Source organism: Schistocerca piceifrons, chromosome X (assembly GCF_021461385.2).
Source record: "Schistocerca piceifrons isolate TAMUIC-IGC-003096 chromosome X, iqSchPice1.1, whole genome shotgun sequence".
Taxonomy (NCBI): domain Eukaryota; kingdom Metazoa; phylum Arthropoda; class Insecta; order Orthoptera; family Acrididae; genus Schistocerca; species Schistocerca piceifrons.
In genome coordinates this window covers 125,895,532-125,909,030 of record NC_060149.1, presented here as the reverse complement: position 1 = coordinate 125,909,030, position 13,499 = coordinate 125,895,532, and the positions used below count along the sequence as shown (strand labels likewise).

At 38.2% G+C, this 13,499-nt stretch overlaps 1 protein-coding gene across 1 annotated transcript in view; it reads right to left on the bottom strand.

Moving 5' to 3' along the window:
* Window positions 1-403: 403 nt before the first annotated feature.
* The window catches only part of LOC124722966 (rhythmically expressed gene 5 protein), a 177,269-nt gene continuing 164,173 nt past the window's right edge, over window positions 404-13,499 (bottom strand). Inside the window, exons 5-6 of the mRNA XM_047248135.1 lie at window positions 7,353-7,496; window positions 404-1,090 (exon numbers count right to left, since the gene is read on the bottom strand). Coding sequence (XP_047104091.1) covers window positions 984-1,090; window positions 7,353-7,496 — 251 coding nt within the window. The 3' untranslated portion in view covers window positions 404-983. The remainder of the gene's footprint in view (window positions 1,091-7,352; window positions 7,497-13,499) is intronic.

Below are 13,499 nucleotides of genomic sequence, written 5' to 3'. Positions count from 1 at the left end.
AGAAAGACTTAGCTAACACATGTTGGTACTGAATTTTGGTTCAAAATTATAATTCACTACACTTTAAGGTCTCACCTCAAGCTGAGTTATCTTGTACTTGGAAATAATAGTTTACTACATTTGAACATAAATGATCATTATCTGGGAAAGTAATTTTTATTTAACTAACAGTAATAAGTAAATAAATAATGACAAAATAAATAATAATAATAATAATAATAATAATACACCTACAGTTTATAAACTAACAGATGGCATGTAGCACAGTATGTTACAAGGTCATTACAAATCTGTTTAAAAGATCAGTCAGATGCAAATTTTTGGAGCATAATATATATATATATATATATATATATATATATATATATATATATATATATATATATATATGTGTGTGTGTGTGTGTGTGTGTGTGTGTGTGTGTGTGTGTGTGTGTGTGTGTGTGTGTGTGTGTGTGTGTCTCAAACCAAAATCTCTACTTATCGTGAATGTTGCACTACCAACAGAAGTACTCAGCAGTTAGTAAAATAATCCCAACAAAAAGCAGAGAACCAATCTGTGTCATAGTCCAGCCCATAGTTTCATCTTACCTATACAGTTCATGTTCCTTGCACCTCAAACAGTGATAAAGTATAACAAATTTTGTGTCTGTTAGATTAAAACCTGTACTGTGTATTGCTGATAATTATGGATAAGTATGGCCAGGTCAGCAGTGTAAATAAAATAATACATGTAAACACAAATATAAACTACCTTTAGCTATTTCTTTCACACTTTTCTTGAGTAATTTATGTAATAATGCCAAAACTTTTATTGTAACAGGTTTCTTATAGCTCAGCTCATTTTTAGAGTAGTGCTGCATCACTAATTACAGTTTTCTGTGAAACTAAAATAACAGTGCCCTGGCTTTTGTGTGGAACTGTGACTTCACTGTCTAGCTTTTTTATAAAACAATGAAATCACTTTTATTGTTGGACTAATGATTATGAAGATTTTTTCAGTATGTCTTCTGGTGGAGGTGAGTACTGATACTGCATGAGCTTCATTTCCTCAGCATCTTCATCCCTCACTATGGGAAATTGCTGCTCACCTGTAAAACAAAGCAGAGTACCAAATGGAGAATGGAATAGCTTGTCAGCAATTTATAAGCAGGAGACATACACAGTTCATGTAATGCTGTATGCAAAAGCAACTTTTCTGAGTATTGCCTATTTGTTGATGTAAGTTAGATGCCATGTCCTGTTTCTGTAAGATGGTTCACTGATTATTGTTCATACTTACTGGACCATATAGTACAATGGTCACAACACAGGCCTCATTCAGGAGGAATAGGGTTCATTTTCCCACTGACTCCAGATTTACATTTTACAAGGCTTCAGAGTATTTTGGTTTACATGAAAATCTTGTCTGTACTACAGCACAGTTGATACATTCAAACTGTGACATGGATTCCTTAGTATCTTAAATGACTCTCAGTGTAATTCACAAGAGTGAAAAAGATATAAATATAATTTTAATGTCTCATACAATGATACGTTGAGATAATTCATGTGCTTTATTTCTTGTCTCGAGATTATTGGTACTTTTTTGTTACAGTTTCTGTTTCTTGATGAGAAAAAGATAAATCCAGATTATGATCAGCAAGGTTTTTGGTACTACTTGGACTCCTCCACTTCAAATCCCTCAAAATACTGTATTCTTACAATAATCTAAACTCACTCCTGTATTTTTTAAAAACTTGCTGATATTATCCTTTTATTACACAATTTTAGGATCTATACATAGGTGCTTCTAATACCTACTTATAGCAAGGCACTTTACTTCCTTGAGAATTTTTCAGCATCTCTAGCAGCACTCTGTGATATCAGTTTCATTCTTCTATCTTTCTTCTATAAACTTCATGTGAACTTTTATTTGCCTTGGAAAACAATGAAGCTATCATTCAATAATACGTAACAAAGTTGATGTCATTTTGTCTACAGCTTATTTTAAGCAGAAACTTGGTGGAGTTCAGTACTCAACTAAAGCACTCTTTCAGTAAACAGCTGTCAATTTATTTTATTCACATTATTATATGTTATTTTAAAGTATCATATGCCACAATTTCATCTACTATAACAGTTTGCTTCCATGAACATATCTACAGTACCGGTATATCACTGATGTAACAAATTATGAATCCTACAAACTGTATTAAGAAAACCAGAAGTAATGACTGTTACATCCTTTTATATATTTAGTTGCTTGGTGCATATGAAGGAAAACCTACTGCCATAACCATGACACACAGCATGGGCAGAAGATTTAAATCCCACCATAGGACTTAAATAAATATATAATAATGATATGTATATAGGGATACAGTTATTTAACATGCTACCACCATAAGTGTGAAATATGTCACTGATTACCTTCAGTAACACTACACAAAATGGTTCAAATGGCTCTGAGCACTATGGGACTCACCTGCTGAGGTCATTAGCCCCCTAGAACTCAGAACTAGTTAAACCTAACTAACCTAAGGACATCACAAACATCCATGCCCGAGGCAGGATTCGAACCTGCGAACGTAGCGGTCTTGCGGTTCCAGACTGCAGTGCCTTTAACCGCACGGCCACTTCGGCCGGCTAACACTACACAAAGACAGTTAAAGCAAAAAGCGTTTTACACAATAGGAAAAATTTTAACATGTTTTAAAAATTATATTTTGTATTAAACCTCATATGTCTCCAGTTGTTATATCAGTGATATGTTTTATTTCTACTAATTTTTTAATAGTATACCTTAATATCTGATTATTAATGTGTGTACTGTCTAGAAATGTATTCCACTATACATTTGTATTTCTCAGTTATTACATATGCTAGATATAACTCATTTATGAGTCAACACCAACAGCATGTGCAGTGCTCAATGATAAATAAATAAAAACATAAAAAAGTATTAAAACTGCTGTAAAATGATAGCCTTAGGAAAATATTTGTGTAAATTCTTTAAATGATTTTTCTTTGGATTCTTGTTCATGAATAGATCACCTCCTTGACATAAATTTAAACGGAATTATTATGAGGATAGCATTCACTGCTATGATCATTTTCTGCAGCCCACCTCTGACCATAATATGTTGTAGCTCATGAGTAGCTAAGACTGTCAATAACTGGGAATGCAAGTCAGAAACAAAATAAGGAAGAGCAGTTCACACAGTCTATGGATTCAAAAAACACAAACTAGCCTCCAAGTATCAATACTCACATCTAGTGGCACAAGGCTACAGAAAGGTCTTTGGTTTACAGGTGATGAGGTGATAAAGAACTAAATCCAAAAAGTTAGTCACTCTAATGTAATTGTAATATTGACTTCTCTTTACTTCACCGAGATTAGTTAATCTTCATTAAAGTTACAACACACATGAACTGCATATAAACATCTGCCTTGAAGATAGGTTTGTGTGAAAATAAAAGAAACAGAACTTTTGTGAGAAAAGAGCCTTGTGTTTCTTGCCTCCCACTCTGAAAACAGATATGTTTAACACAACAGTAGCTGTCAAATACTTGCAGTGTATTTCCGATATTTGGAACGTAGCCGATAGCCCAAATACTTCCATAATCATACAGTTAAAAACCTAAATATGGAAAAACACATTCTTTTTACTTGTCTGTGTGGTATTAATCATGATAGGAGTTGCTTAGCATTAGTTTTTTCTGTAATCACAGTAGTTTTTTTGATGACAGACCATATAAAGCTTTGCTGCGTTTACACCCCTTCCTTCTTCAAACAATGGCAACAGAAAGGGACATAAGTTGAAATACTGTAGAATAAAATTGAACTGAAGCACTCTCTACTTTCTTTCAGAATCAGGATGAGCTACTGAATGTAAGTAAACAAAATAAACTCAGTCAATCCAAATGTCAGGTTACACACCACAGAGTTCTACTACCTACTCTTGGTCCTATGGGTGCAGTATGCTTTCGTTTTCAAATGACCTGTGAACTTGTTTACGTAGCAATCTAAACAGGAAGTTTAACAAAGACTCAGAACCCTGGAGTAATTTTGCATTTCTACACAAAGCACTTCCAGAGGTGAAAATAGGCTATAGAGCATAAAAGTGTGATTCTGGTAATACACAAATCCATAAAAGGTTTTCAAATAAGTAAACAAACCAAATGGGATAGGAATAAGTGGTTAAAGTGTGTGCCAGATATCTGTCATCATGTTATTTGTAATAAATAATTTCCTATTTCTAAGTTTTTTCTGTGAAATGTAATGGACACCCTGTCTAACACATTTGGATCTGACAAGTGTTATGTACAAAGGTTTCCATGGTTATACATTAAGAAATTTCCTTGCAATGGTACTTACACTAAAATTCTGTTTACTATGTGTTTGCAATGATACATTATAATGGTCATGGAGAAAAAGTTGGATCTTCTGATATCATATTATTTTATTAATTGTGTTTAGCTATTTATAATAGCAATAGATGTCTTTCTTTCAAGAAAATTATTGAAATTCCAAAGCTGGAATGAGAGTGAAAATGGCCAAAACTTTCAAAAGAAAAGATAGTTCCATATTTAAGTGTTAAATAATGTGCAAAAATGGTGAATTTCAACAATTTAGATATGCTATGTTTTCAAACTTGAATGATGTGAAATGAGTGTGGAATGTTTGTTGCTTACCTGCTTAATATGTGAGGTTTTGAGCTAACTTTTGACAGATAATTAAGCCATGCAATATATATAAGCAATGTTGTACTTTGAAAAGTAGATACAATTGTTTCACTAGGTACTTCACCAGTTTCACAATATGTGGCAAATAAAATTTCCTTTCTTTCATCAGATTTCAAAAAACAAACAATGGAAAAGCCAGGATGGAATGTAACAATATTATGAAAAGGGAAGTTGCTACTCACCATATAGTGGAGATACTGAGCACGCCTGCAGTCACAGGCAATTGAAAGCACACTGTGATTTCAGTTGCATGTGGCTGCAGTCATATGTGTGAGTTGCATTTGCATGTGTGAGTGTTTGTGCTTGTGTGTCTATGTCTATTGTTGATGAAGGCATAGCAACTTTTCTTCCCATAATATTGTTACATTCCATCCTTTTCATAATACTGTTAGATTTCAAAAAACCTCTTAATTATTAGTATGCTACATATTTTGACTTTATATCAGTTGCTTTTAACCATCTATTTAATCTCTTAGTATCCGTTCAGTGAAGAGATGTAGTGAGGTGATCATATGCCCCTGGCAGAAGTGCCACAGCTGTTGGTTAGAAACCATTTCTTTATGTTACTACTTGGACAAAAAGACACTGTAGAAACAACAATGTCACCACAGTGTGTATTTACAATTGTAGACCAAGGAAAAGGCTTTTTCTAGTAGGCAGAAGATACAAACACGAGGGCAGGAGAACTCACATGACTCTCCCGGTTAATTCTTAAGTGGTCTTTCTTTTTTGTTTCTTATTGTTAATCAGTTTCTGCACCCCCTCTGTGCCTAGACCGTTGGTGGGGAGCTACCTTGCCACTCCTTTGGTACAGACCTGGTTTAGTGCATATTTAAGCCTTGTTTTGATTGTTTCCCTTCCCTCTTCCAGCACCATGTTATAGCTGGACTAATATTTGCAGAGAAAGACTATCTTTTACAGTAATGTATTTGCAAATGTTAATTTATATAATATATTATAAGCTGTTTTAAGTTTCTCTTCTTGTGCATTGAAATCTGTACAGCAAATGTACATTTTAAAATTTGTATAACACAACAGAATTATACTAAGATCTACTTAATTATGAACAAATGTTCTCTGACACTTTTTTAAAAATAGAATTTTCTTTTTATATCATCCACCTGATGTTCAGATCTGAGCTTAGGAGAAATCACATTTTCTTAGGTTGATGATATACACTATGTGATCAAAAGTATCCAGACACCTGGTTGAAAATGACTTACAAGTTTGTGGCACCCTCCATCGGTAATGCTGGAATTCAATACAGTGTTGGCCCACCCTTAGCCTTGATGACAACTTCAACTCTCACAGGCATACGTTCAATCAGGAGTTGGAACACAAACAACCCATTCGTCACGGAGTGCTGCACTGAGGAGAGGTATTGATGTCGGTTGGTGAGGTCTGGGTGAAGTTGATGTTCCAAAGCACCTCAAAGGTGTTCTATACAATTCAGGTCAGGACTCTGTGGAGGCCAGTCCATTTCAAGGATGTGATTGTTGTGTAACTACTCTGCCATGCGCCATGCATTATGAACAGGTGCTCAATCATGTTGAAAGGTGCAATTGCCATCCCCGAACTACTCTTCAACAGTGAGAAGCAAGAAGGTGCTTAAAACATCAATGTAGGCCTGTGTTGCAATAGTGCCACGCAAAACAACAAGGGGTGAAAGCCCCCCTCAATGAAAAACACGACCACACCATGACACCATTGCCTCTGAATTTTACTGTTAGCACTACACACAGTGGCAGATAACGTTCACCAAGCATTCGCTATACCCACACCCTGCAATCAGATTGCCACATTGTGTACTGTGATTCGTCACTTCACACAATGTTTTTCCACTGTTCAATCATCCAATGTTTATGCTCCTTATACCAGGCATCATTTGGCATTTACTGGCATGATGTGTGGCTTATGAGCAGCCGCTCGACCATGAAATCCAAGTTTTCTCACCTCCTGCCTAAATGTCATAGTACTTTCAGTGGATCCTTATGCAGTTTGGAATTCCTGTATGATGGTCTGGATAGATGTCTACCTATTACACGTTAGGACCCTCTTCGTGGGCCTAGGGATGTTTAGGAGTGTGGAAATCTCGGGTACAGATCTATGACACAAGTGAAACCCCATCACCTGACCACGTTCAAAGTCCATGAGTTCCACGGAGGGGTCCATTCTGCTCTCTCATGATGTCTAATGACTACTGGGGTCGCTAATATGGAGTGCCTGGCAGTAGGTGGCAGCACAATGCACCTAAATTGCAAAACATTTGTTTTTCGGGGATGTCCGGATACTTTTGATGACATAGTGTACATTGAGAAGCAACACTTTTTCTGTATTTGCCTTAGATATATACAATAAAGATTATTAGGTAAATGAAAACTTTCTGTCTATAGGCTCCTATTGTGGTTTAGTGTTGGAGTGTGATGCAGAAGATAAAATATTTCCAGCCTTTCATGTGAGTGGCACAGACAGTTTTCTGATATGTGAAGTATGGAAAGTGTGTGTACAACAATATTACTCTATCACTTTACTTTTCAGCTTAACAAGTCAATAACCTGTGAATTATTGTGCACTGATATAATGTAACAAAACAGAGTTCCTCTCATTTCTGAGGAAAAACAGTACCTGGAACTGGATTCCCATCAGGCAGCAGTTTCATGACCATTGGACCCATGAGGTATCCCTGTGATTCAGTGGGCAGATACTGATGAACATTAGTTGAGGCAGCTCCTTGAGAACCTATGTTTCCATCATCACTTTCGTTGTGCTCTACAAAACAATATATTTTTTATTATCATTTGAAAATACAATTAATGTGTAATCAGGTAAGGAAATTACCTGAAATATTAAATGTTTGTTTCCCTTCATCTCCGTAATGTTTCCACATTGTACTTTCTGATCACACAGTTTATTTTAATAACTTCATCAGTGTTATGAATAATTTTAGACTAACTTCTACAGGCATGCTATCAGCCATTTGAAGTAATAGAACATACACTTTCAGGTAATCAAATCTACATTTACATGTCATGATTAGCATATGTGAGTTGCATAAAGGTACCAGTTTTAGAGAGATGTTTATAATTACATACACATCTCAGTAATACTGTTTTGATACAAGAAAAGTTCATTTTATGTATAAATGAAAACCTTGAGCAACTGTTTGTCTCAATGATCTATCAATAAGATTTACACCAAGTTTAAGATTTACACTGAGCAAAGTGACTATTCCTGAGACAGATTTTATTTTGTATCACAGGGTACTTGCAGTGCCATTACCAGCAGCATATGTAAACTATGATCCAAACCTGGACTGGAGTCCTAGATTATTGGATCAGTTATTGTTATCTTAAGTTGTCAAATGAAAAATATCGTAGTTTTGTATCTGGTGTGTTTTAACTCAAGACAGAGTCTTGTCAGAAGTAAAAACTACATTTCTTCTGTGGGCTACATGATGAATTGAAACTAACATACACTAATTTTTGTGGTATTTGACTCTTAAAAAGAAATTCTTACCAGCTGCAAGAAAGGGAAATGGTATAGGAAGGAACAATATAAATGTAATGGTAACACTGGAGAAAAAAAAGCATAGAAGGGACAGCAATAAGACGGAAAGAAGAGTCACTAGATCTGAAGAAACATGAGTTGTTAGAAAGAGAATCAGACATAACAATGCACTGATGACCAAGGCTAAAATTTCAGAACATTGCAAACACTCGGCTGTTTGTAACTATTATGTTGAAAATAAAAAGTTTAACTTGAAAGAAGTCACAGGGTGCACTTTTAAATCTATCTTAAGTGATATCAAAGTTAAGGAGGGAGTGAGCTGATTGTGAACAAAATAAAATTAAGTAAATACCAAAATTTCAAAGCGGTAGACAGGCACTTTTAAAGACACAGAGATAATGATCACTCAGCAGGTGTACAAAAAAGAGAAGGAGAAAAGTTTGTAGAGATTCCAAAAGATAAAGGTGTGTTACATAAAAGATATAACTTACAGGTTTGGGAACGCAATTGACATATCTACATTTACAATGCTCTTATGTTGCTTATCTGTTTGTGTGTGTGTGTGTGTGTGTGTGTGTGTGTGTGTGTGTGTGTGTGTGTGTGTGTGTGTGTGTGTGTGAGGAGTTAAAATGACCTAAATAGTGAAAATGTAGATGATACAGATATGTTTCATAGCACCTACAGCAGCAAGATATTGTGTTTCTGTTGATGACTGTGTCTATTAGCCACTCATTTTGAATGATACCCCTCAGAGTTGTCAAGATACGTCCATATTCTGTGAACCACTATTAAATGTGTTGTAGAGGATACGTACCATTTGACTGCAAGCAAAATTTTCTTTCCATTTCAACAAGTGATAGAATATGGGAACAAAGCTTGTTCTCCATCTCTAATGACCTCGTTGTCGACGATATCTTAAACACTTATCTCCTCCTCCTCATCCTCATCCTGAAGTTTTTTCATTTAACTCCCCGCAAAGCAAACAGGCTTGTGATAACTCACGTTGGCCTTCTTTATACATGCTTAGGTGAGTTGTTGGTGCTATCTGAGGATTGTACATACTTTAGTAGAGTCGTAGATGCGTTTTTTTAAGCAGTATCTGTCTTACTGTAACTGTATCAAGCAATGTTTGGACGACGAACCGGAGTTGGCAATGGTGCACCGTTCGGATTTTTCGTGCAAAAAACACGGTTTTCGTTAGGTTTTTTTTATGCATGCCGCTTATATTTTTCAAACACTTGCAAACCAGTTCAAATTTTGTAAGAAGGTATATAAATATATGTAATTAATGATCGTCCTGTTATTTTGTGAAAGCGTTATCCGTTGCCACGATATAAGCAACATGATTCGAAAGACAATAAAAAAACCTATACCGTATGAGTCGTCGCCTGAGTGAAGAAAAATGTACATCGGTTGCCAAGCTATGGCAGTCTAATATCAAAATAATGGTAGAGTGAAGGTTTGGAACCAGGATGAAAAATGCTCCTATTATAGCACAAAAAAGGTGAATATGTGCTGGGCAGAGTTAGGGATGTAAAAGAAGGGAACTAGCTTTCCGACTTATTCTGGCAGGATCAAAGACAACGTCTTGACATATTCGCGCATTATTACGCAGTAAGTCGAAGCATCCCATTTTCTGTGCTAACCACTCAACCTTTGTGAACTCGTACTTCATTATCTCCAGCTGTGGCACTGCTACATCAATACATGTGACATACCTGTCTCCAGGCATGATGCATCGTTCGTGTAGTCAGAAGTAGTTACATTTATAACATCGTCTTTCTCTACATTATTGTTTAGTTACTGACGCTTCACAATTTTTCCAGATCAGATTTGATATGGTTATATCTTTCATCAGATATCACTTCTTCACAGATGATCTACATCTACATCTATACTCCGCGAGCCACCTTACGGTGTGTGGCGGAGGGTACTTATTGTACCACTATCTGATCCCCCCTTCCCTGTTCCATTCACGAATTGTGTGTGGGAAGAACGACTGCTTGTAAGTCTCCGTATTTGCTCTAATTTCTCGGATCTTTTCGTTGTGATCATTACGCGAGATATATGTGGGCGGTAGTAATATGTTGCCCATCTCTTCCCGGAATGTGCTCTCTCGTAATTTCGATAATAAACCTCTCCGTATTGCGTAACGCCTTTCTTGAAGTGTCCGCCACTGGAGCTTGTTCAGCATCTCCGTAACGCTCTCGCGCTGACTAAATGTCCCCATGACGAATCGCGCTGCTTTTCGCTGGATCATGTCTATCTCTTCTATTAATCCAACCTGGTAAGGGTCCCATACTGATGAGCAATACTCAAGAATCGGACGAACAAGCGTTTTGTAAGCTACTTCTTTCGTCGATGAGTCACATTTTCTTAGAATTCTTCCTATGAATCTCAACCTGGCGCCTGCTTTTCCCACTATTTGTTTTATGTGATCATTCCACTTCAGATCGCTCCGGATAGTAACTCCTAAGTATTTTACGTCGTTTACGTCGTTTATAGGTGGTCTGGGACAGCAACTAAATTAACCGCAAAATGATTGATACTCCCCCGAGGTGCATTCCAAATTACTTCTGAACCTTGGCTGAACCCCATCTGAGATAACGTACTACACTCCACACTACTGCCTCACCATCCTTATACACTCATTTCTCTAATCCAAACCTCCCAGTACTCCGAAACAAGGGAATGAACTATCGTGACCCCCGCCTCGAATTGACAGGGAGTTTGTCCTCATCAGACATCGTGGTCGGTAGTTCGTTCTGTCAAGAAGTTACCAAACCAACTACAAATCTGGCAAGATGCAGAACAAGTCTTGGAGTCACTTGATTACACATGTCAGTCTTGCCACATGTTGCGTTTCCCTAGACTGTGTACCTTTTGGTACGGCTGTTTGGGTGATCATGGCGGGTATTACAATGAGACCCCTTTTATGGTTCCGTTTCTCAAAACCGATGGCTGTAAGAAATGCAAATCGTGGAAGAAATCAACTGCTGGCTTTAAGACCCCTGCCACCACATTTCAACAAAGACTAACGAAACATTGGCTGCATATCAGCAGCCTAGACGAGGAAGTGTAAAGTTTGTTCACTAGTATATGGTTCGCTGGAGTGGATTGAAAGAGCTAGAAATATCGACGGAGACCCATTTAATTCTACCTCCTCATAAACCACAGCTTCATATTAACCACATGATAGACCAGGATGAAAAATGCTCCAATCATAGCAGATAGGCAGAGTTATGGATGTAAAAGAAGGAAATTAGCGTTTCGTAAAAAAAAGGAATTCGCTTTTCGACCTATCTGGCAGCTTCAAAAACATTTAAATCAAAACATCTTGTCATATTTGCGCTTTTCTGCTTTGCAGTATAACTATCCTTGTCATATAATATAAAGCATCGTGTCAGATAAAGTAACATGATACATGGTGACATTCCTCCCCCCGCCCCTCTCACGCAGGAGCGAATCCTCCCTCCCCCAGAAATATTATCATTCGAGAAAAAGTGTTTAGCTATTACACGTATGCTTTTCAGCCATATGGTATTACATACTCTTTACGGCGGCTGGCGAATCTTCTGAATTTTGGGCGCAGAATCAGGGACTTCAGCTTATAAAAGACTACATGCAAGAATTACCAACGCCTTGCAGCTAAGAGAGCTCACTGCCCTGGGGAAGTAGGGTTAACTGCATAATAATGCGTGAATGTGTCAAGACGTTGTCTTTGAAGTTGCCAGACTAAGTCGGAAAGCTAGTTCCCTTCTTTTGCATCCCTAACTCTGCCCAGGACGTATTCACCTTTTTTGTGCTATAATAGGAGCATTTTTATCCTGGTTCCAAACATTCGCTCTACCATTATTTTGATATTAGACCACCATAGCTTTGTTCACTCATCCGGTATAGAATTTTTTATTGTATTTAGAATCATGTTGCTTATATCGTGGCAACGGATAAAGCTTTCACAAAACAGGGCGATCATTAATTACATGTATTTATCTATCTTCTTATAAAATTTGAACCGATTCGCAAATGCTTGAAAAATATAAGCGGCACACGTAAAAAAAACCTAACGAAAACCGTGTTTTTTTCACGAAAAACCCGAACGGTGCACCATTCCCAACTCCGGTTCGTCGTTCAAATATTGCTTGAAAGAGTTACAGTAAGACAGATGTTTGAATGGCTCTATAAGGGGCCACTCGTCCGCGCTAAATCAAGAACTTTTCACCCATGTTCTTAGCTCAAATTGGGACCAAGCACCAAGGTCCGCCCAAACCACGAATCTGCGCACGGCATCCTCATGTTACAACGCTTTCCCCAAAGTAACAGGCTATACGTTATTTTGTAACGAATCTTCCTAATAGACAAAATTACACTCCTGGAAATTGAAATAAGAACACCGTGAATTCATTGTCCCAGGAAGGGGAAACTTTATTGATACATTCCTGGGGTCAGATACATCACATGATCACACTGACAGAACCACAGGCACATAGACACAGGCAACAGAGCATGCACAATGTCGGCACTAGTACAGTGTATATCCACCTTTCGCAGCAATGCAGGCTACTATTCTCCCATGGAGACGATCGTAGAGATGCTGGATGTAGTCCTGTGAAACGGCTTGCCATGCCATTTCCACCTGGCGCCTCAGTTGGACCAGCGTTCGTGCTGGACGTGCAGACCGCGTGAGACGACGCTTCATCCAGTCCCAAACATGCTCAATGGGGGACAGATCCGGATATCTTGCTGGCCAGGGTAGTTGACTTACACCTTCTAGAGCACGTTGGGTGGCACGGGATACATGCGGACGTGCATTGTCCTGTTGGAACAGCAAATTCCCTTGCCGGTCTAGGAATGGTAGAACCATGGGTTCGATGACGGTTTGGATGTACCGTGCACTATTCAGTGTCCCCTCGATGATCACCAGTGGTGTACGGCCAGTGTAGGAGATCGCTCCCCACACCATGATGCCGGGTGTTGGCCCTGTGTGCCTCGGTCGTATGCAGTCCTGATTGTGGCGCTCACCTGCACGGCGCCAAACACGCATACGACCATCATTGGCACCAAGGCAGAAGCGACTCTCATCGCTGAAGACGACACGTCTCCATTCGTCCCTCCATTCACGCCTGTCGCGACACCACTGGAGGCGGGCTGCACGATGTTAGGGCGTGAGCGGAAGACGGCCTAACGGTGTGCGGGACCGTAGCCCAGCTTCATGGAGACGGTTGCGAATGGTCCTCACCGATACCCCAGGAGCAACAGTGTCCC